At 39.1% G+C, this 24,172-nt stretch overlaps 1 protein-coding gene across 9 annotated transcripts in view; it reads left to right on the top strand.

The window, feature by feature from the left end:
- The window catches only part of TUB (TUB bipartite transcription factor), a 59,203-nt gene that overhangs the window by 27,905 nt on the left and 7,126 nt on the right, over positions 1 to 24,172 (top strand). For 2 of the 9 annotated variants that reach the window (XM_082762131.1, XM_082762135.1), the window contains exons 4-10: positions 5,131 to 5,268; positions 15,202 to 15,369; positions 18,866 to 18,937; positions 19,845 to 19,966; positions 20,833 to 21,024; positions 21,565 to 21,677; positions 22,785 to 22,899. In XM_082762131.1, the coding sequence (XP_082618257.1) occupies positions 5,131 to 5,268; positions 15,202 to 15,369; positions 18,866 to 18,937; positions 19,845 to 19,966; positions 20,833 to 21,024; positions 21,565 to 21,677; positions 22,785 to 22,899 (920 nt within the window). The remainder of the gene's footprint in view (positions 1 to 5,130; positions 5,269 to 15,201; positions 15,370 to 18,865; positions 18,938 to 19,844; positions 19,967 to 20,832; positions 21,025 to 21,564; positions 21,678 to 22,784; positions 22,900 to 24,172) is intronic. The other 7 variants (XM_082762132.1, XM_082762136.1, XM_082762133.1 and 4 more) reach the window with 4 other exon arrangements.

Raw genomic sequence — 24,172 nt, forward strand, 5'->3', positions numbered from 1 at the left:
GAGTGGATGAGCTACCTACAGCGTGCCACCAGGCTCATCCCAGGAACCACAGCTGGAGACCAACGCCATGGATCTGGCTGAGCTGAGATCGATCCCTCTGTGGGCAGGGAGTGGGTGGAGGCCACAAGGGAGGCTGGTCAGGGCAATGAAAGCCTATTAGTGCCTCAGGGCCCTGGTACTCAAAATAATGATGTTATTTCTTGCTGTCCTTAATCTGCCTGGTAGAGGCTTTTCATGGATAATTTTATCTTTCCTTATTAGTTGTCTACTTCCCCAAAGAGTCTGATTCATTGCTATTAGCTCTCCATTTCACATGCTGCCTTTTCTTCTCTGCTCAGTGGTCAGACAGCAGATGCCTGGGAGTTGAGAGGAAGCTTTTGTTTAATTCATTCCTTTGTTCTTTCAAAGAAAGTCTCCTTATGGCAATGAGCTCTTGATAATGTCCTCAAGCACCAGCAAGTTCTCCTGTGCACTTGTTCTTTTTCTCTCAGCCCGTTCACGTGCACCTTCACTTAGAGTATTTTCACCTTTGTAAAATCAGCCAGGTCTGTGCATCAGTGTTAGCTACAGAAACTGCAAGGAGTCACAGTGACTTTACGAGTGATAAAATATTCTGAGTCTGGAACCTGACAATAAAGTGCTAGTTGCAGGGGCAATGCCTTTGATTGTAAGCATTTTGAATAAGAAAGCAAATATTTGTTAAGTAATCAAATAGTGCCTAACACACTAGCATCCTCGCCCTAATTCAGGCCCCTGTATTTATTTGATTTTATCATCGATGTTTTTTGTTTTTGTTTGTAGGCCTTCTATAAAAACTGATAAAATATTTCATTTTACTCTAAAATATGGTGGTATTGCCCATCTTCTGGATACTTCTTATAGGATCCATTGACTTCTAAATGAGCGTAAAAATGCTAAGTTAGTATCGTAATCTAAATAGATTTAAAAAAAAAAAAAAAGAATGACAGCTCAATTAAGCATTAATATTCACTAAAGCTAACGTTACAAAGAAAAGTAGCAAGACATTTCTATGGTGAGATGGAAGAGCGTCTCAGACAACAGTAGGAAAAGGACAACTAATTTGCACTGATTTGTTAAAATTTGCTCTTGACTGAACTGTGTTTTAGCGTTCTTTGCATGGCACTCATTCTGGATTTCACTTTTACCATGAGAGGACATTAATAAAAAGACTGGATATTTGCTTTATTGAACTGAGCCAATGATGTGCACCACATAACTTATCCATCTAGTTCAGCCTCTTTCTTCCTGACGTGTTTTCCAGGCAGATTGTGCAGTGTTTTAATGTATCCATTTCTCTGTGTGTGTGATTTTTCACTTTTTTCATTCTACATATAAGGTGCCAATCAAAAATATTGTTTTCTTTTAGTGCATGGCATTTTTATGTGAGAGGGATTGGTAAGTTTTGATTGATAGTTTTTGTTTCTTCCTCTAAGATTGGAAGAGTGTACAAAGTACTCATATCAAGACAAATGGGCATGCAAATGAAAAGAAAAAATCTGCATTTCCATTGCTTGGTACTTTGAAACTAATTTCCTGTGTGAACTTACGTTCATAAAGGCCAGATGGAAAAGCATGCTTTTCATTTTCATTCACTTGAATATGTGTGGATAACTATCTTTCAAGAGTTGTTGTTTTTTTTTTTTTTTTTTTTTTTTCAATCCTGTGTTGTCTGCATTACAGATTATTCACTCACTTAGAAATTGCATAATTTTCTTTAGATGTGGGTTGTAGCTCTGCCCCTGTAACATGCTTTGCTGTCCAGCACCGAACTGTTTAATGAGAGAGACTTCTTTTCCACACTTTTAGCAGTTAGACCATTGCCAAGGACACAGCCCTTTTCCACTTTGATGTGCAGTCATTTTTCACTCATCCGGTACTGTGTTAGTAGCCTATTTGTTAGTTGTTCACCTTTTCCTCTTAGCTCAGATTCTGAAATAATTTTATGGAACCTAACCTAAATATAGTAACTTTTGCTCTTTTCTGTCTCCCCAAAAGTATTTTCAGTAATACCATATTGAGGTTAGTAATCAGCACTGGATTGAACAACCATGGATGAACAACACTAGAGTTCAAACCATGTCACTGTATTATTTGAAAGCTTGCCATTTATCTCAAAGTCATTTTTTTGCAATTTATGGGACCAAAAGAGAATGAAACAACAGGTCTGACAGTCCAGCATTATTTGCTGTTTGGAATTCTGTCTCGACACAGTGCATCCTGCTCTCATTTCTGTCTTGTCTAAATGCAAATCCTAGTACAAACAAATCTAATAGAAATTGAAAAAATGTCTTTATTTTTTTTGAGTGAAGATTTTAATAATTTGGAGTTGGAAATACGGAGCAATTGAGTGGATTTTCAAATGTAGTCTCCTAGTGTTTAAGATAAAGATCAATTGGGATTTTTAAAGTTCCCTTTTTTATTGAAATGAATGCATTTTTGAGTGACATTTGTGGAAAGTCCTTCCCTGTGGCTGCATGTAAAATTCTTAATTTATTGGTTCTGTGCTACTGCTATCATTATTTTTAACTTCTTAATATCCAATTAAGGACATAATCATATTGTCAGTGAATATTATCCAGGGAGACCAAAGAAAACATTAGTGACTGGACGAGCCTTAGCCAAAGTCTGCTGTTTTTTGAGTAATTAATAGCTAAGAATAAAATGGTGGGTTTTTGTGCATGAGGCAGTATTTTGGGATTAGATTTGGATTTATTCCAGAGGTAGTGATTTAAATGTAATGTTACAGGTTAAAAAAGCATCCTTTAGAAACAGGAAATTCCATGCTAATTCTAACACAGCTGTAGTATCAGCACATTTATGGGTTAAATTTTATTTTGCAGCCTCCACCACTTATGTGTGAAAGTTCTGTTTACCATATAGAGCAGTGATGGTATATGCTCAGAATGGCTACTGGACTGAAATCTTACCTTATAGATTAAAGTAATGCAAATATTTTCTTCTCTGGCACTTGGAGTGCCTATTACTGTGCTTACAATCAGATATCTCTTGCTGGAAGTTACGGGACAAAATTAATTCACAAAGCTTTAGGCTTTTACTTGTTAGATCAAAAGACAGCTGACAAGATGGTGCAGATAAGTCTTTAATTTTTCAATGAACAATGTCAGAACATTTCATCCCTTGCTGTTTAATCATTCCTTTGGGCCAAGTAGATTAAGTTTCATCTGAATGAATGAATATGGCTGTATTTAAAAGGATTTAGAGACCTGACTGGTCATTTAATGTTGGTCATTTGTAAAGTACTGAATTTCAGTTACATGGAGGATTATCTTCTTTAAAACAATGAAAAGAACATATCCTCATTTTTAAACAGAGACTAAGCTATAAATGTAGGACAGATTGCTGGGCTGACCAATCCTACCTATTTAAAGACTGTTCAGCAGGGATACTTTGCTTCCCTGCTTAGTCCAAGGCTCCTTTGGTTCTGTCTTGTTCGTTTTCTCAGTGCTCTGTGGTGCTCAGCAAAAGTACTGCAGTCCTGTGATTTGTGTTCAGTAAAGATGGAACTGAGGAGTTGGGCAGCAACAAGTCATTTTTCTAGGCTGTTAATCACTCATGCCTCTACCGATTTCATGTATTTACTCTATAAAACTTGAGCTCTTCCTCTGTGTAGTGAAACAGGGGTATGTGTTTAGTGAGCGCCTCGGATGCTCGTTGTGTAATGCTGTTCATACGGGACTGCTGAGCTGGGGAGGGCAGCTGTGGGTTTGTATGCTGCAGTTAACATAGACATGGCTAAATCCATGTCATCTTGTTCCTCTGAGGATCCCCTTGGTGTTGTGGTTGCCATTCATGTGCCTGAAGGATTTGGTGAGTGGGAAAGTTGCCTCATAGACCAGAAGCTTGGAGAGAATTTCCTTCTTCAAGGGGAGGTTTCCGGCTGTCCACGCATCATGGGGCATCGTTAGGTCAGGGTTTTTCAGGGTTTATGACTTTTGTCAGGGATGTTTTTAAAGAAATTTTATTGGCAGCCATTTCTTTCCAGTTAGGATCCTTAGGGGATTTTATTTTATTTTAATTATTATTTTAAAGAAAGCACTTTAATTTGGGGAAAAGAAAAGGATGATAGGATGCTGGCATCAAGTGCCAGGGTGATATTCCTCTGAGATACGCCACAGTGACCACACGAAGCTGGGGGCAGTGAAATTAACAGCAGCCAGCAGCTGATGCTAAGATTTCTTAGTGCTCGCCTACCAGTTGTTTTGCTTGGGGTATGAAGTTTGATGATTTCTTTCTGTATTTCACAAGGGTGATTGCTTTTATATCATTATAAACGCAGTGTTACTTGACTTCAAGCCTTGGTCTGGCCAGAGCAAAGAGCTGCTCTGGGCATTGCTTTCACAGATTGAAATATTGACCTCAAAGTGTGTCATGCGTTTAGAAAGAGATAAAGCCTCATTTTACTTTGAAAACATCCAAGATTGTGTGAATTAATGCTGACATTCGTAGTTTGTGCTATGCATAATATGCTGAGACTTCTCAAAATTAATTTGTACGGAACAAAGGAGGAGGAGTTTTTTAGCTTGGGCTATAGTTTCTTCCATAAAATGCATGGCTGTCCTACTCATGATACTCTGGTATATATGGCTGTGTAAATATGTTTTGAAAATAAAACTGATGATTCCTTGTTTATGGTTTTAGGATATAGTTTTAAGCATAGGCACTACGAAATCTAAATAAAGCTATTCAGCCTTCATGCTGCCACTGTTGATCAGTCTGGCAGAGCTTTAGTGTAAGGAAATGTGCTTCCTGCAATAGCTCAGCAACACATTAATATTCTGATGTTATTTTTGGACTGAAAGTTAGGAGCTGATATATTATTGGAAGGAGGAGAAAAGTTAGGAAATACCTCCCAGTTAACCTAACACTTTTATTTTTTTTTTTTACTGTAACTTAGCAATTTCTGGTTTATTTGAATCCCTTCTCTGCATGAATTACCTGAAATGCTAAATTCTGCGACGTCTGCTTACTTCTTTTGCCTTCAAAGAGTTCTCAATTCACTCTCTTTCTTTTTTTCTCTCTCTCTCTCTTTCTCTCTCTCTCTTGTCTCTCTGTTTTTTTTTTTTGGTGGGGTGCCCTGAATCTCCCAAGCAGTGCAGGAGGCCGAACAGGAAGATGTAAAAGTGGTAGTGGATGCCCAAGCTCCGAAATCAACTAAAAAAGCCAAGGCAGCAGCTGCAAGCTGTCAGACTGGCAGCACCAGAAAGGAGAAAAAAGGGAAACACAAAGGTTAGCTGCATGCTGCTCAATGTCAGATGTTCAATTGACTGCAAAATGCTTTTTTTTTTTTTTTTTTTTTTTTTTTTTTTGTCATTTTAAAATTCTTTGAACATCAATATTTTTCTGAAAATTGTCTGGAACTGATATATTGAAATTTTTATGAGATTGGAAAATGTGTGTGACTTGGACCTATCTCAGCATGTGTGAAGGAGGGCTGAAATTTGTAAACCAAGTATCTCCAAAGGAGCATATTTATTAAAACACTAGAGGAGTAAAAGTATCCTGATGGAACAGATGCTGATGTTTTCCTGCAGTGTTAAAGAACCGAGAATCACCGTAAACCAAGATGTTTTTTTTCAATCTGCACACGATGTAATTTGGAGGAATGGCCTTAAATTGCAGTCATTCTGTCCAGGCTCTTACTGGGGTTCATGCTGCACAGCGTAGGGGTTAAGTGAGCATTTTGAAAATAAATTCAACAAAACCAAGGTAACATCCTCAAAGGGTTTCTTCAAGTTGTTCCTTCAGGGTTACTCTATCCTACCTGGCAAATGTATGTAAGGTGTTCGTATGAAAAGTTTTCTGCGGTGACTTTGGGTCGGATTAGGTAGACAAAAAAAAAATATTGAAGAAAGTAATGACTGTCATTGATCAGTCTGTTTAATGATAGTAATGACTAACAAAGGGAATTCTTGAGGTCATAGTATAGGGGCTATATATAGGAATTTTGCAGGACCAGAGCCTGTCTTATTAAAATTCATTAAACCGTATTGCAGCTTAATTCTTGAGATCTGAATCCACAGCTTCTCTATGTCTGTAGTCCCTCCGGGACTCGGTGAGACAGGCTTTAGTGTCTGGCCCCGAGGTAATGAATTTATTTATTTATTTGAAGGAGAAAAAAAAAAGAAGTTGGCGTGTACTGATACCTAGGCTTAAAATAATAAGTGAAAGTCAAGGGGAAAATTAACTGAATGTAAAAATTGTCGGCAAAATAAGTGAACAGAAAGCTAATGCTTCTGAACTGGTCATGAAAAGCACAGTAATACGGAAACCAGGTTTTATTCTGAAGTACATTATAAGGTAGAATAAAAATCCTCTTGCTAGCTTAAAGGAAAACCTGTCTTAGGCTGTAACTGAGCATCGTGTGGGGTAATATTTAAATCATTGCTGTATGACTTTGAGACTTTCCCTGGAGTTTAGTAACTGTGACAAAGGTAGTAGCAAGGAGAGTTCTCCGGTTTGACATTTCAGCTGAGCCGTGTAGGGTGCCACAGTGTCCTTTTTAGGTGCTGTTGTATTTTGACTTCCACTGGGGGCTAGAGTCAGTCTTCAGGTTTCACTCAGGCTTTTGCATGACCCTACCCACAATAAACATAAGAGAAAAATGTTTGGATGCAAAAAGCCTGGACAATGTCCTCTGTAGCACTTGTGTTGCCATTATACCAGCGTTTCCTGAGAGGGGAAAATCAAAATCATGAAGGAAAACTGCTTAGGTAGTGTGGCCTGTGCACTGCTGTATATCATGGGAAGAGTGAGTCCACACAGCAGCTTTGACACAAGAAATCTGGGAAGCCCTGAGGCTGAAGCAATAGGAAATGGCTTTCGAGGGCAGCCATGTCAATGTTTCAGTCCCATAATAAAGGAGTAGCCTCAGAAGTTTTTTTGGGGGCCAGCATGAAGTTTAAGGTTTTTATCTCCTACATGAATGTTAAGGTTTTTATCTCCTACGGTGTGTTTTATCACCTGTATGGACGCTGCCCTGGAGGCTTAGGGAGTGAAGTAGTGGAGTTTTCTTGAGAGGTTGTGGGTCGTGTAGCTGCCCGAATCTTTAAAATCCCTTCCATCACCATTAGCTGCTTGAGAAGAGATTTATGTTTGTGCCTGTGGATTATCTGAGGGGTGGAGGGGCAAGATGACCACTTGTGTTAACATTTCAGCAATCTAGATGTTTCATGCTGAAACTTCAGCGTGTTCTGTAAAGGAACAGGCTGGATGCAGAGGGATGAATGCACTTTATATGCGAAGACAGCATTTTAAAGGTTTCCGTTAGTATTTAGCTATAGTGAGTATTACTTTTCTGAGCAGAGCAGAGCTCTTTGTGCTCGAAGAAAAAAGAGTCTTTAGACCAGATTCTATGAATAGTAAGCGAAGTCAGACCAAAAATCATTGAATTATACATGAATAGCTCTTGAAGCTGTAGTGTAATGATTGTACTCTGGTCTTAGATGTGTAATGCCTTTTTAAGTGGCTTGAAGAATGATGAAGCTGTGATCAGAACAACGTGCTAAAGATAAACGCGAGGGAAATATTAGGTTTAATGAGGTTACACTGACATAAGGCAAGAGAAGGATGTGGCTAATTGCTCATGTAGCTGATTGTTCCTCCTGAGTTAGGGGTCAGTGCATTTTGTAATTCTGTGATGGGTAGCGTGGCACTTATCAACTCTTCCTAAATCTGTGATTAGTACTGGTATCTCACTCTTAATGACATATCCAATATAATCTGCGCCTATTTTTAGAAAGGAACATCCTTTTTGTGGGAAGAAGCCTGCAAACGCAGTAAATTGATTGTATTTTATAGTAGCTCAGCTCATTAAATTGGTATTTCTGGAAGGTTTGGTCTCCAAGTTTATTGTTGGACATAATATTCAGTATTGGGAAAAATACAAAATGAAACAAATCGATGTGTAAAACGGTGAAAATAGAGGACTGAACTCCGGCTTCATTTGTGACTTTTGAGATGCTAGGAAGGGTGAATAAGGATATTAGTGAACCTGGTGTACAGTGTTATTAGATAGTCCAACAGAAAAGTAATGCAAACGAGTGAAAACGGTTACAACAGGCACCCTGCATAGTAGTACGAATACAAACCTGAGCATCTTTAGAGTATTCTTTCAGAATTAAGATTCCTGAAAGTATTGTAGGCACATAGTAGTGTGGGGTGGTTTGGTTTTTTGTTTGTTTGTCGTTCTTTTTTTTCCCCAGTACATGTTTGTGAATTAAAGCTATCTGGTAGAGTGTATTTTTGGCTTTGTGCAGTGAATTGAGCAGAAACAAATCAGGAAGATAAAAAGAACCTTAAAAAAAAAATATGCAGAAAACTAGGCAAAGCCAGGACCTAATTCAAAGCGAATCTGTTATGAAAATTCAGAAATCATTCCCTGAAGTTTTTTTTTCTAGCTGAACCCCTTGCACTTGCAGCATGTAAGTACTCCATTTATGAGAGTCAGAAAGCAAATGAGCTGCTCTGAAACACAGCACTTCTTCTGCCAGGATGGCTATTTCATGTTTTGATTTGGCTTGCTTCTTCCATGTTTCTTTTCTCTCTTTCACGCCTGCTCGTCTGTTTTGATTTGTGCATCCTGTCTCATTTTCATATGTAACAAGCAACTACATTAATGCTGGCCGACTCAGAAAGCAGCACCATTGGTTGGATAAGCAACATTTTTTCTCACTATAAGACTTCCTTTTCTGATGGGAACAAAAGAGTTTGTGTAGAGTAGATTTATCTTGGCTTCCCCCTGCATTAAAGAGAAGGGGTAGTAGGAGGAACAAATTTGTTTCCACCAAGAAAAGCCCAGTTGTTTCCAGATCTGACAGCCCGTTCAGGCAATGCTTTGGCAACGCGTGAACTTGACGGGGAAGACATCATTTGGCCTCCACAAGACAGAAATTTATGAAAGCACAGTTCTCTAGTTTTCAAGTTAAATGTAGATGCTTGGATCTCAAGTACTTGCTTTTAAGTGATCTGATACTGTGTTAGCGAGAGCCCTTCCTTTAACTAAAATTTGGACTAAATCACCTCCAGATGTCCTTTCTTAACAAAATTTGTTTTGTTTTGTTTTTTTTTTCTCCCCTTTCCTTAACAAGCAAATACCTTTGTGGTTTTGCATTTGCTTGAACCCATATTAATGGTTGCACAGCCCCTAAGAGAACAGGTATATACTGGGAAATGACTTATAAAATATTAACAACTGCAGTATACTTCAGGTTATGTGGGCCTAAAATAATAACAGAAATGCCCCCCACTCCCCACAATCATTTTCTCTTTTGAGGAGAGTTAACACCCAACAGGGATTTTTCTCTCTCTTTCTTTTTTAAGCAATAGAGTTCTAAATTCCTAAAAGCTGTAATTTCCTGATACTTCATCCTAGCTATTTTATTAGAGCTTCCTAAGCAAACATTCTGAGAAATAACCTTTTTCATTTATTGATTTTTACAGTATTACTTTCCTCTGCTGTACCACTGTTCCAGAGGTAAACCTTATTATACTCGGTGTTCTAACGTCTGGATAGGTGTGGATTTCAAAAATGTAATCAACTCTTGTTTTTGTCTTTTTAACATAAAAAGATCTCTTGAGACAATAAAAGCAGAAGGTTTTGCTTTCAGCTACATTCTTTAAAGGCTGGAAGTTCTGTTTGTTTTGGTGTCAGTTTAATAAAAGTAGTTTTTTCCTGAGGATAAAGTCCTTGTCTTTTGCAGCATTTGTGCTACCACCCCTAAGCTGGAGGAAGTGCTGCTCTGCAATTTGCAACTGCAGCTTTGCCGCTGGCTGCAGCCTTGAGTGTTATCCGTGTCGATACGACTTCTGGTGCAGACCAGTGTTTTGTCTAACCTGGTGTCATGCCTTTGAGGGCACATTTAAAATCAGAAATGAAGAAAAATTTCTCGAGTGTCAACTGCATTTGCTGTCAGCATGTTTGCAGAGGAAGGACATGCCTGTTGCAGAACCCCCTGCGTACAGCTGCTGAAGTCAGAAAATGTGGCTTGAGGTCTTGGTCTTCCAGAGACCTCCTGCCTGCTTCAGCCACCTTTGTGGGTCTGATACTCAAAAGGCTTAAATACATTCTTAAACCTTAGTGTGTGAGCAATAGAGCTGACCTCCAATGTTGAATTTGTCTTAAGTACCCTATCAAACGAAAACAGGATTTTTTCTTTCCTGCAGATCTACTTTGTACAGTGGGGACAGGAATACTTGTTTTCTATGCCATGTACCTTTCCTTATATGTATTCTCATTTGTTATTTAGTCACTGAACTCAATTAATTGTCTCTGATGATACGGTTCTTTTTAGTTTCTTTCCTAATTTGCAGATGTCCTGTGAAGAAGTACTTAATTTACAATAATGATTATCTTCAAACAATTTAGAAATCTGTCTTTTTGTGTTGTCATAGGTACAGCATAGATTCTTTGCAAATAATCAGTTAATCATTCTTTCCTGTACTTATAACCTCTTTTAAAAGAACCAAGAGTAAATAACGTTTGCTGAATTTCGTAGCAAGATGTTTGCATGTATAAATACATGCAGGAATGTGATGTGTATAAATACAATTTGATTCTTTTCTTGAAAGATCCAGTTATTGGGGATTCGTGTAATATACAGTCAAATGCTTTTATGCCTATAGCTTGTTGCCAGGTTGTCAAATTTTGAATTCTTAACTTATTCAAGACTAATACTGGGCATTGTCCGCTATTGTTTATCAGCAGTACCTTTCTTCATGTTTGTTCTGGTACTCATCTATAGGCAGTGGTTGCTTATCAGTTGCCTCTCTAAGCTTTCCCTGGTCATACATAAATACATAGCTTGTTAATATGTAGTCCTTTCTGCTTTTCTGTCCACTCTCTCTGCTTCCCTCTCCAAGTAAAAGTTTTAAAATGTCATTTTTTTTTTATTACCTCTTGAGGAATGAAAGATTTTGCCTATTATCAATACTGTCTGTAAGATTTCAGGTGCTAACATAATGCAGGTGTTGATAATAGTAGTTTGTAGGATGGAAATGCCACTGAATGCCAGTATATTATTATTATTTATTTATTTATTTATTTATTTTTGCTATCTCTGGGTTTCCTCTGAGACATGACAATGTTAGGGTTTACCAGAAGGCTCTTACTGAAGGGACTGATATTCTGGGGGTATTTTCAGTCTCCTTCTTTCTCCCCTGCTCTCCTTCACAGTTGCCTAGAGGAAAATATAAATAATTCCTTTTCTTCTTAACAGGTATTCAAAGACATCACCATTGGTTTTTCTTTACCTGACTTTTGGGAAAGAATGTTTGAAAATCATGAATCTAGCTATAAACTTTTTCTTTTTGGCACAGCCTGCTCATCTTTGCCTTTTCTGACACCGTTCTTAAACAAGGAAGCTTATAGCTACAGGCGTGATGGTTTGCTTTTATTGCACAGTGAACTGTCTGTCCTGTAGGTGTGTGGAAGGACGAGAAGTCAGTGAGGCAAAGAAAGTGAGAACACAGAGAGATCCACCTCAAGTATCATAACTGTGCAGGCTTGAAAGTGCTTTCAGACATTGTGTTAATTATGCTAAAAATGTCTTTTGAATTATCACTTTCCAAATAGACATAACGTGATAAATATAAAAGAAATGTGTATATCTGCTTGCATTTAATACAATTTTACACGTGCATATATAGCTGCATGAATGCATGCACACACACAAATATTAAATAGTTCATCCTGCATTTGCTGTGAACCATCTATAGCACCAAATATATTTGCTGTTTTTTTTATACAAAACTATAATACAGCAGATGCTATTTTCTTTTTTTTTTTCTCTCTCTGGCTATATCGCCCATTCTCTTAAATGGGGTCAGCAGCAGAACCATTCGTAATGCTTAATAACACACTCCACCAGCGATGCACTCCGCAGAATGCTGAAATTGATTTTTCTTCTTGAAAAGTGTGACCTGCCAGGGTAGCCTTTGTCCTACTGCCTCATGGTACGCGATGTTCCTGACAGCACGGGATGTGAGCGCAGCTGTGCTGCAGGCATCAGAAAGCAGCAGCCTCAGTGCAGTGTCTCATGCCGTCAGAGGCATTTCCTTGCCGCAGATCAGTGTTTGCTTTGAAGAAGAATAATTAAGATGTTTTGTTCCCTTTGGAATGGGTTCTCAAAATGAGGTTTCCAGTGTCCAAAGCTTAATAAGGGAGTAGATATGCACAAGGTATGAGCCTTTTGTTAAATTTATGTGTGCTTAACGCTTGAAATTCGGAGTATTATAGTGAGAACCTGACTTGAGGCAGTCACCTTAAAGTTGATGGATAAAGCTGTTAAAAATACTGCAGTGGATCTGAGCAGCTCTTGTGTCTGTTCTAGAGCACCTTTGCTGTAGTACGTATCCTGAAATAACTCACTGTCAGTAAAAGTGCTGTTCTGTTCACTGCCATATTATACCTGCAACATCGGGAATTACGCTGTTCAATGTATAATTTGTCCCTGCTAATGTACTGTAATGAAGAGTGTTTGTATTGCCCAAATATGTATGCAAATTTTGGGATGCCATAAACTCTTTACGTTTCCATGTGTTAGTGCTTTTCTCAGTTTCACTGCTTAGTTAACTGCAGTCATTGCTTTTATAGGGTTTGCCTTTGTTGTTTTTCTGTACAATAAATGACCTGATGAAATTCCTTATGGTTGTACTGTGAGGGGAGATAGATAGCATGTTAAGTTTACCTTATCTGTAGCTTTCAGTGTTTTGTTTTGTTTAGTTTTGTTTGTTTTTTTTTAACCTCTTTTGGAACTAGAATCTTTCAGGTCCCTTCCAACCCAAGCCATTCCATGTGCTTTATTTAACTTAGCCTGTGTAAGATTCCAGCGTGGGTGTATGCAACATCTGTGTCACGCTGTGTGAGTTAGAATGTTAGCTAAGAAAAATGTCAACAGTGAACAGATTTGTGTTGTAAATTGTCAGACTCTTTGACGTAGCAATCTGGTTGTCCAGTAAACTAGAATTCCTTCAGACAGCATGAATTTCTGTAAAGCTGAATGCAGATTTTATATTTAGTTTTTAGTAATTTAGTAGTGAAGATTGTGGATTGCACTTGTTGCCCAGGATGGAGTCTGCCAAGCCGCAACAGCTCCTGAAAGATGACAACCGAGGAGAGAAGAGCAGGAGCTCTTAGGCAGCAAATGGCATAAAAGGCCAACACTAAACTAATGGCGTTCCAAACTTCAAAGGGGATACTGAAACTTTTGAAGAATTTGGAATGATTTGAAGAGTGGGGGATCTGAAGGCCAGGAAAACATGTGGAGACAGAAACTTCAGTTCCTTTAATTGATCAAAGATAAGGTTAAGAGGTGCTTTGATGAGGACTGACTTCTGAAAGGGCAAGGCACTTGATAGTATAAGAGGTCTATTGCCTAGCTGATGAAGGTGTAAAAATAATCAGGTAGCCAGAACTCCTTAGGCCAGTTCAGACGGAGTCACTGGTGCTGAACACGGGGGGTAATTTATCATTAGAGCAACGCTTGTGGGGTTGCAGCGCGTTCTGCATCACAACGAGAGCCTGAAACTCTCCTTCTACAAAGGCGATAGAAACATTTCCATCTACTTTATTTAGGTGTTCAAGGTTGGATGGTTTATTTGTTGTTAGTTTTATGGTAACTAAATCAGGACTTACAGGGTAGGTGTAGAATTTGCCAGAAGAGGTTCTGCATGATGCAGCGGGGTCAATAATTCCTTCAGACCTTGAAATCTGAATGTGTGAAGTGTCAGTCACGTCTGCTTTGGTTTTGTCTCTCTCTTTTCCACCTAACCTGAAAGTTTTTAAATACCTCTGCAGTCTTGTTAGGTGGTAGCACGGTTAGTGCTGCTGCTGATAAAGTGGACCACTTTATTTTCCAGCAGGGCTTCGCACCACAGTGGCAGTAACAGTAAGTATGGTGAAGTACAGTTAAGCATGCTAATGTGTAATCCAGTTGTCTTTTAACGCAAGTTGACAGCTGCTGGCAAAAAGGGTTGAAATGGTAATCTTGGAGACTTCTGCTACATATCACAGGCTGAAAACGTAGCCCAACATGTAGTGCCCCTTCGTACGGGATTTATTCTGCTCCATTTGGTCTGAGGAGCACCAAATTCTTTTACTGAAATAGCTCTTTGTAATGCTTGCTAATTCTCCATCACGTTGCTTATTAACAAAGCTTTTAGAACAGCAGCAGCATACAGGCTTAAGTTATTTACTCTGTCTGTAAATGATGATAGTACCATTTCTATCGGTGCCCAAATGCATTTCTATATAGCTGGTTTATTTTATTTATCATCACTTCATTTTAGCTAAGAGTGGCACACTTGCAATCTGTTATTTCAGTCTGCTGTCCTGAAGAAGGAAACGAAGTTAGCTTGTGATAAGAATACTCCTTCCCCACCCCATTTTTTATTTTATTTTTTTTTTCCCCAGAGGCTAATTATAGCAGTAAGGAGGTAAAAATAAATAAATAAAAAATAAATGTTTCTGGCTATCACCAGAACTAGAATGGCAGCCAGGCTGAGGCTGGAAAGTGCCTCTGGGACAGTCTGGTCCCACACCCCTGCTCAGAGCAGCTTGCCTAGGGGCATGCCCAATCCGGTTTGAAGCAATATTTATTATCTTCAAAGAGTTTCATTCTGGTCTTTTATCTGTATGGCAATTTACTAACTTAGTTGGCATAGTTAGTCTCGGTAATCTGCTGATCTTCCTGTCATATGTGCTGTTAGATCAGCAGGTGAATTTTCTATGTTTCTGAAACTTTGAAGAATGAGTTCATAATGGTAGCCTTTGTGTCTTAGAGGGCATAATATGGGGCTCAGGTTTATCTATTTCTGAACCAGTTGTGACCTGCTAGGAAAGCTGCATCCGTTTGCTTTGCCTATCCTCTCCAATTGATTTCTGTTTAGTATTCAGTGCCTCTGGTGCATGGATGTGTTGCTTTCAGGATGAGGAGTGCAGCAGTGACATTTTGATCACCTCTTGGAGCTTCTAAAGTGTGGCAAGTGGGGAATGAGACTTTTGCCTTGGGGGTTGTTGTAGTCTTGTTTAAGTCTATAAAATATTATTAAATATGAGCATGTGATCTTCATTTCTTAGAAAAGATGCTTTTTATGAGGGAAGGATTATCTTTGCAGTAACTTCTTGACACAATGATAACCAAGGCTTTTGCTGTTGTCTGACAGGAATTGATGGCCCAGCTGCTTTTCAAGATGATGTTCAGAAGACAGGAAGTCAAGTGCAGATTCTCACTATTGGGCAATCTAGCCATGATGAAGATGATGGAGAGAAGATGGCCAGTGGCCAACAACAGCAAAGCAAACAGGATCTTAGAACAGCAATGCAGAAGAAGGGTAAGTAGCCAAAGCCACCTTTGGATTCTCAATGCTTGCTTTGTGTATGTTGACTCCTTTTCCTATTCTCAGGCTCAGCCCTAGCCTAAGCAGAGATCGGTACTCTGTGCTTCTCCCTTTCCAAGCCTTTTAGGCTTTGTCCTATTCTGTCCGTGAAAATAATGAAGTTCTCTCTTGTCCCAAGGAACAAGAGCCCTCCAGACTCTCAGGGATGCGGCGTTCCCATCTGCAGTGCAGTGCTGCTTTTGAAGCACCAAGCAGATGCTAATACTCATATCCATCTGCTGCGTTTTGATATGACTCTCAAAATCACATACTTGAGGGCTGAAGAAGAGTATGGAATAACAACATTTAAACTAGAATATTAATTTTAATTTTGCTGTCAGCTAAACTCTTCATAGTTTCACAATGTGTGTTCATGCTTGCAGAGGTGAAAATTACAAAACTGTGCATTCTGCAGCATTTCTCACGCACAGTTCTGAAATGCTCTGGATTTTTTTATTTTTTTTTTTCTGAAGGCATGCATGATTTGGGAGCTAGATTGTGTATGTACGCATTCATGCATCTATGCCTTCCTTCCTGCAGTGCTATTATGTCTTGTTAGACATTAACTGTAGGAAGGAAAAAATCCTAAAATCTTCACAAAGCTTTTACTGAAGGCATTTACTTAGGGGTTGTTCTTCTTCAGTGTATAGCTTTTGAAGCTAGGATGGCCTGAGCCAAGAGTACTCTGACGCTTTAAGAATAAACTCCTTGTGTATAAAGAGCAAAATATAAGTGCAAACTTGACTCATCTAAAATAGACTATTCATACCTAAATGCACGCTTCTTGTCTGCAGAGCAGTTCTCACTATGATTCGTTTTTTCTGGGACATTACTCTGCAGATGTGAGCAGCTTCAACTGAAATGGGCAGGTTTTATCCAAGTGGGGCACTTCCTGGGCATTTGAGTCAGAGGGATGTTGGCATGGCTAACTAGTGCTGATCTGTGTGGTGATTGTGTTGCCTTAGACCGTGGCTCAGAATTTTTAATAGCCAGGCACACTACTTGCTAAGGCTGGTTGACTTTAAAAAAAAGATTATCAACAGACTTCTCAAATTAGGTCAGAGCACTCAGGTTTTTACTCTGGGGTACGTTTCTATTTTTGATGTTTTTTCCAGGTTAACGTATATTTTTATTCTCTCCTTTATTTCCCCAATAAAATCAATAAATAGTATGACCTTTTTTAACCCCTCTCTGAGGATACTCCTGATCAGAACACAACACTGGTAGACTGCTATGCTTCAAACCTATGGAGGGGCTTTTTTTTTTTTAAAGTGGAAATGTTGGGGTTTACTTATTTTTGAGAACAGAGCTATCGTCTGTGGGACACAAAGGTATTAAGACAAGACTCCAACTAGTAGTATTTCTAGAAAATATTTTTTACTTTGCATATGTGGTTTGCCACGTGGTACTGATAAAGGAGGCTTGATAGCCTGTTTTGAGCATCCCAGAAGTCATGGGAACCTTTACGTAGAACTAGAGCTTTTCGTTAGTTTCTCACTCTTGCTTCGTGCTTCTGGCATGTCTTTATCGGCGTATCCCCATTGGTTTGAAAAAACCTTTAGAATTGCTGTCTCGCATTGGTGGTCCTCTTGCATGGAATAGGAGCAAAAGGAGAAAATCACAGAGGTGGCTGCTAAGTGTCCTGATGGGAAAGGGCAGGTCAAGCCCCATTAGGTTTGTTTAGCTCTGATCTGTGCCTGTTCTGCTCTTTGATTCTAACTTTGTGGAGAGAAGCCTCTCTCAATATGTGTATTTCTCCTCACTGAGGTTCACCCTGCAAGTTCAGTTACAAGACAAAGAGGCCGTAGGCTACTTGAATGTGAAGAGAATATGCTGCTTGCAAGAAAATGCCAAACATTTTATTTGATTTCTCCATCTGTTGGAAGTTGGCATAGCTAGAATCATTTTCTTCTTGCAGGAAATATTCATCCTTTAGATTTCAGATTTAGATTTTTAGATTTTTAGATTTTAGATTTAGATTTCAGGAGTCTTAATACATAGAAGTCATTGCTGGCAAATGAGTCACTAGGACAGAGCCAGACTTCTGTAAGTTTTAACACTGAATAATTAACATTCAGTCTTCATGTTTATCAGTTTCCTCCATTTCTCTGTAAAGACATGGAATGAACAATTTGGTTGTAGTTCTTTGCCACGTGAAGTTACAGCTGTTTTGAAACTTGGGGAAGGAATAGATTTGAAGCATTCTCCCCCACAGGTCCTGAGTGCAGACTTTCTAAGACAAGCACAGAATTTTCACCACCAAAATATTGGTGGTGAAATACATAGCATGAATGTAGAAATAAACTCTTTGTCTGTCCATGCTAGCATATCCAAGTGTGGCTTTTCTGCACAGATGCCAGCTGAAGAAATGGATTGCCTCTGTTAACCATGCATATTTGACTAGAACATCGGCTGTCGTTATTAAGAACTAATGTTTGCAATTAATGAGCGTGTGATTAATAATGAGAGAGTTCTGCAGGCTTTAAAAATACCTCTTGACCTGTGAACTCAGCCTTATCCTGCATAACCAGATCCTGTTGAAACTTTTTGCTGCCATGCTGGATGGTGTACGTGCAGACTGGGGGAACTGAAGAAGTAGATAATGAGACCATTTGCAGTGCAACTGAATGAAAAACAAAAATTGCATGTGCTTCTATTTCACTTCTATTCGCTCTTACTGCTTTGGTGTTGTTTTATTATGCAGTATGCATCTAGTGTCAAAAGCTGTTTTAAAGGGATATGCATTCAAGTTATTAGAAGCAGCAATAACATTTAAAGAAGAAGTGCTCTTTGATGTCTATTTTCTTCATACAGCTCCAAAATTTGAAGTGAGGAAAACCATTATGGATACTGTCTCCAATATTTATATTTCTTACATTAGTTTGGTTTGGTTCAGCCTCTGCTTGTTGCAGACCGAGCTCATATTCCAGAGACTAAGTTGCAGCAACGTCTGATGCGTACTCGTGAAGTCACAGAAGAACCATTTAGATAGCCTGAGTAATATAATTAGGAGGCACAGGGGTTTAAGTAGAATTTAGGCCATCCAACTATGAGTCTGAATACTTTTTTCAATGTTCCTGAATAAATATTTGTGTAAAATCTGTGTATATCAGGTGTGTCTATCAGCTTATTTTATGCATATTCAAAAATAGGCCAAAAACTTACCGTGAAGGGCACGCCATTCACAGAAGTGTTTTAGCACGGCTGGTAAGCTTGAGCTCTGAATGAGGGCTTTATGACTTTATTCAAAACACACCAAAGAAAGTGACAGCAGGTATAAGCAGGTGGAAGGTGAATTTGATTATGCAGAAAGACACGATGTCCCTAATTGAAAATTGTGGCAGCAGTTATTTTGTCCCACTGAGTAAGCCTTTAGTCCTGTGAGGAGTCAGGCTTGTTCACACACTTAAGGGTTTGCAGAATCAAGCCCATGGATTTTTTCCTTTCCCAGATCCCCATGCAAATACATCCTGGTCCTCTTCCACCTCCCAATCCAGTCTTGTCGCCCTGGATCATGTTCCTGGTAAGTACAGAAGGAAAAAGTTAAATATGCCCATGCTTTTTAGCTCTGGAAATCTTTGCATTTCGTTTATCCTTCTGCATCAGACTTACCAACAGTGGAAATTCAGGACCAAGTTTTTTCTATTTTTTGGGGGGAGAAAAAAATGCTGCGTAGGTTGCCTCTGATATGTGAAACCTGAGTACAGGGTGGCTTCATCTGCATGATACTCCTTGAAAAACTAGGCCTGGCAAATGTCCCACCATTGACACTTTCTGCTGCCAAATCCTGTTTGATGTTCAAAGTTTTGTTCCCCTTTGAAATGTCTGAGGTTTTGAATTCTTCTTTTAAAGTCAAATTTTTAAGTGCTCTAAGGCAGTTCCTATGGCCTGCACTGATACCGCTTTTTACATGGAATAAATATGCATAAGAACACTTCCTTGATGTGAATGTTTTCCTCTCACTGTTAAGATCTGTGCTTTATCCGATCTCCTAGGAACAGTTAAAAGTGTGCTGTAGAAGGGTTTGTATTTTAATTGGTACGGTTTCCAAATGGCTGTCATAGGTTGTCCACTCAGCTTCAATTTCAGGTTTAAGACTTTTGTTGTGTTTGAAGTCCTTGATGGGATTTAGAAGATTTGAATTTATTTTCTAGCTGTATATTGTTCTTGTATCAATGTGTACCTCAGTCCTTCCTGTGGAATGGAAACCATGCTATTTCCTTTCTCATTTGCTGAAATGTGTTGGCTTCTCATGCAGGTGCTGTCTCAGCCACGTATTATTTGTACAGCGCCTCATATAGCGACCCCCCCCACGCACACACCCTCTCTCACCTGTGAGCCTAAAGGTGCAACAGCATAAATGGTGTTCTACATCACGTATGGGCAGATTCAGTGTGTTAGTATTTCATAGGGCGCTGCTTTCTCCTCAGGCATTTCAAGCAGCATGAATTTTGATGAGGAAGAGGATGAGGAAGACGAAGACAGCTCCAGCTCTTCACAGCTAAACAGTAACACCCGGCCTGGTTCTGCCACAAGCAAGAAATCCAATAAGGTAAGGAGTCAGTACCAAAGCAGGAGCATGTTGGTTTCTGTGTACTGCATCACTTCAGAGAACAGTCAGGACAGGCCTGGCTTTCCTGTTTTGTTCTCAGTATACACTAAAGCATCTCTGAAGTGATTTACTGTGATAGTTCTCAGTTCACAGAAGCAATGAAAATAATGACTAGGGGTAATGAATAGCAAATATTTTCTGAACTTAAATGAAGAGAAAGGTAAACAGTAAATATTTACCTTTCTGCCTCTTGTGGGTGCCCAGAAGGGTCTACTGCCTTTTTCTCATCATTTTCCCACCCTGCTCTTGCTGCTACTATCTAAAGGTAAAATAAGGCTTCAAATATTCTACATCACGAGCTCTTGCTAAACCAGTGGATGGTGGCTCACTCTTTTATGTACTGCACCAAATTCTCGTCCCTTTTGGAGTTCTCTCTAGCTTAATCCATCTCTCACCATCCCATTTCTTCCTTTAATCAAAGACCATCACTGTTCTTGGATATGAGCCTTCTCAAAAGAGAAATACGTTGAGATGGGAAAGTGTGAGCCAGGGTCTGCTTTGTAACATTACAGCAATCTGATCGTGCAGCTGCCCTGTTCTTTGCCAGATGTGTCTGTTTGCTCAACGTCAGTAGGATAGAGAAATTCCCTATGGGCCTTTGGTAGCCAAGAACTCAACCAATTGGATAGGGAGAGGTACTTAGCTTGGTAAGTTGCCTTGAAGCCACCGAGCTATCAGAACAGAAAAGACAATATGTCCCGTTTGTTTGTTTGTTTTTAGTGCAGCTGTCATCAACTGCCACTCCTTTGTACCTAAAACCTTGTAATTCAAAGCTGAGGAAACCTGAGCTTTGCTTTCTGTTTTAGGAAGCGGCCTCAGCCCCTAGTCCTTCCACAAATGAGCCTCTCATAGATGTCGATGACCTGGAGGAATTTGCTGTCAGACCTGCTCCACAGGGTGTCACCGTCAAATGCAGAATCACAAGAGACAAGAAAGGAATGGATCGAGGGATGTACCCTACCTATTACCTCCATTTGGAAAGGGAGCATGGTAAAAAGGTCATAAAATACCTTGAATGGCATATCAGTTGCATCTGAATATATATATATATATAAAAAGTCTGAAGAAGTTTACAAGGAAAATATAATCTTGTATTTTATATGCCTTTTCACTAAGTTCTGCCCTACTGTCTTTCAAAAGCAAAACACCAGTATCAGTTTGTTCTGCTGCCTGTCTTCACATGCCTAATCTTTGGCCTTAAATAATCCATGCATGGCACCTTAATGTGACAGCTGCATTCTGTGGCCTGAAAAGCATCTATTTCAATACCAGTGGAAGGGAGTGCAACCTAGAATTAAACATTTAACAAAATAGGTTGGATTTAATTATTTAAACCATAAATGATGGACTGAGTGGTTGAGAAGTTACTTTCTCTTCCTGATTTTTATCTGTTTTTGCTAAGTCCCAGGAGATCTTCTGTTTGCTAATGGTGCTGGAAGACAGAAAAATTGCCTATGGTCTCCTTATATCAAAGCAGGATGTGGTGTGTGCTAACCCCTTTGGCATTCTAGAACATGGTGTTTTTTTGCACTGCTTAGGTTTTTCTGTTAGCTGGAAGGAAGCGAAAGAAGAGTAAAACCTCTAATTACCTCATCTCCATAGACCCAACTGACCTGTCTCGGGGTGGAGAGAGTTTTATTGGAAAACTGAGGTAAACACTGATACATCTAAGAATTTATATACATAGAGAGAGAGTATAACGTTCATTTGAAATAAAGAAGTCTTTAATCATCGTGACTTCGTAATTGGAGTTTTGACTACATCATGTGATAATGGTTTTACAGTTTACCATTTTTCAAGTCATATTTTTGGAATTTCTCAAGTACTTATGCGGCCACGTTTTATTAAAAGTCAGCAGACTGGGGCTCCTAAATGCTCATAGGCCAGATTCCCAAGGGTGTATGGGCATCCAAAGATACAGACAAGTTATCTTAATGGAATTTAAAGAAGTACATGAGCAGATTATAACTAGCTGCTGTTGATATTTCGGGAGTTCTGTCTTAAATAATTTGAAAATCTCCTGAGTTTTGCTCATTCCTTAAGATCTTAATTAGAGTTATTTACATGTACTGGAATTTGCTCGGAATCACATGCTTCTTTTCTGTCCGTCACCCCATCATACATCAGTCTTGTTGATACCGACACGGTGCCTCTCAATGTATGCTTAGATTGTCTGTGCCGGAGGAGAGGGACCGTACCCCTAATTGCTGTTTGCCTGTGTGAATCTCAGAACTTAATGTACTGCTGCAATGCAAACACAGAAGGAGGATAAAGCAGTGTTAATGTTTTCTAAATCCTATTTTGCACTTCTTGGTATGATTTCCATTTAAATAGTAAAGACCAATCTTATTTCTAACCTTACGAAAATCACTGTCTGTAGTCTAGTGGAGCTCGTAATTAGGTAAGAAGGCAGATGGTTTTGTAGAGAGTAAGCATACTGAAAAAAGAAAAAAAAAGAGAAAAAAAATCAAACAAATAACCCTAACCCCACCTTATTGCCTTCTTGAATTTACTAGTTTACGAGATGTGATGAGAAGTCTTCAGTGTAATGATAGGAACCTTTGCTGTGCTCTGCGCTACCTTGACATTTTTGTTATGGCCTTTAATTCAGGAGGTGCCATTCAGTTGGGATTAGAGTTAACAACTATTTGTACTTCATATTATTTGTCTTTTCTCTGGGGCTACAGTGCAGTAAAGGATAGATGTTTGAGGCAGTGTAATTGACAAATGGTGATTGGATTTTCCATTTTTTTGATAGATCAAATCTTATGGGAACTAAGTTTACAGTTTATGACAATGGAGTAAATCCAATGAAAACAACATCAAGCCTGGAAGCGAGTATCCTGCGTCAGGAGCTAGCTGCTATTTGTTATGTAAGTACTGCTCACAGGCAAAATATGCAAGAAAGGGCAGCTCAGTTTCTGAAATAACACACTGAATTTCCTTCTCACTTAAGATTATGTAAGTCAACATTTATGCTTTGACGTAATGAAACACCTGATCTTCACCAGAGAAACCGGGAAATTCGGTAGAAAGTAGAGGTGAAAAATGTCGTGCATAGAACCAGGTTGCCCAGTTCTCACTTTTGATCAGAAGACGTTGGAGCTCTTACATAACCCCCCAAAAGTAGGATGCTTCACAGACTGCAGGCACCATCTGGGGGAGCCTCCTGAACTGGGAGAAGTTGTGTACCTGGAGTTGCTGAACTAAGTCATGATCATTTATAATGACATTTTGGGGGAGGCCCCTCTGATCCAAAACACATAGCTGGACCGTTGGGTCTGCAGCAGTGGCTAAGAGACTGGCATAAAAGCTCTAAAAATCCTTTTTACCTGGAAAGCAAAACAAAACAAATCAAATTTGTTTTTCAAAATACGTTTGAATGAGAGAAAACTGCTTCTTATAGGAGAGTAAATAGCTTTTGTCAGAAGCAATGCAGACAACTAGGGCTTGGAGCACAGTTGGTGTTGTGGAATGGCTAGGATGTAGGATGACTAACTGCTTTACTGAGAGTGTTCTGCCCAGAAATCTCTGGGTCCAAGTAACTCTTCTGATTTGTATATGCAGTCCTATAGAAAATTTTCTGTTTTCCTAAATCAACAACTGACCAAAATATTCAGGAATCACTTTCTGAAAAGTTCTTATCTAATTCTAATCAAGAATGCCAGTTCAAGGTCTAGCTGTCACAGCATTTCACCAGCATATGCACAGAATGTGTCCCTGGAAAGGTCAGCTTCGGGATGCAAGAAGCAGTGCGCCTGGTAGCTTTAAGCAAGAAAGGAAAAGGAAAGCAGAGACCCATCCTTACCATGTAAAGTGCTGAGAGCACCGAGGTGACAGTATTAACTTTTAGTGTTCTTTTTCTGCTGCTTAGTTTGTAGTTTTTTATGTGAATATTTTATAAATTGTGCATTTCTTCATATGCACTTATTTGGGCACGTGGTCTCTGCATGCACACAAGTGCTCAGCATGGTCCCTCTGTACCGGTTGGATTTGAAACTCTGAGAACTTCAGAAAATCCAGATAGCAGGATTTAACAACAGAGTCCAGGATTTGATGTCAGTTTGTAGGTCAACTGAAGTTTCAGTAGGAACCTAGAAGAATTTCCATATTTAAAAAAGGTAATTTTACTAGTTTACACAGGAG

The sequence above is a fragment of the Aythya marila genome (genome assembly GCF_965140915.1).
Source record: "Aythya marila genome assembly, chromosome: 5".
Classification (NCBI taxonomy): Eukaryota; Metazoa; Chordata; class Aves; order Anseriformes; family Anatidae; genus Aythya; species Aythya marila.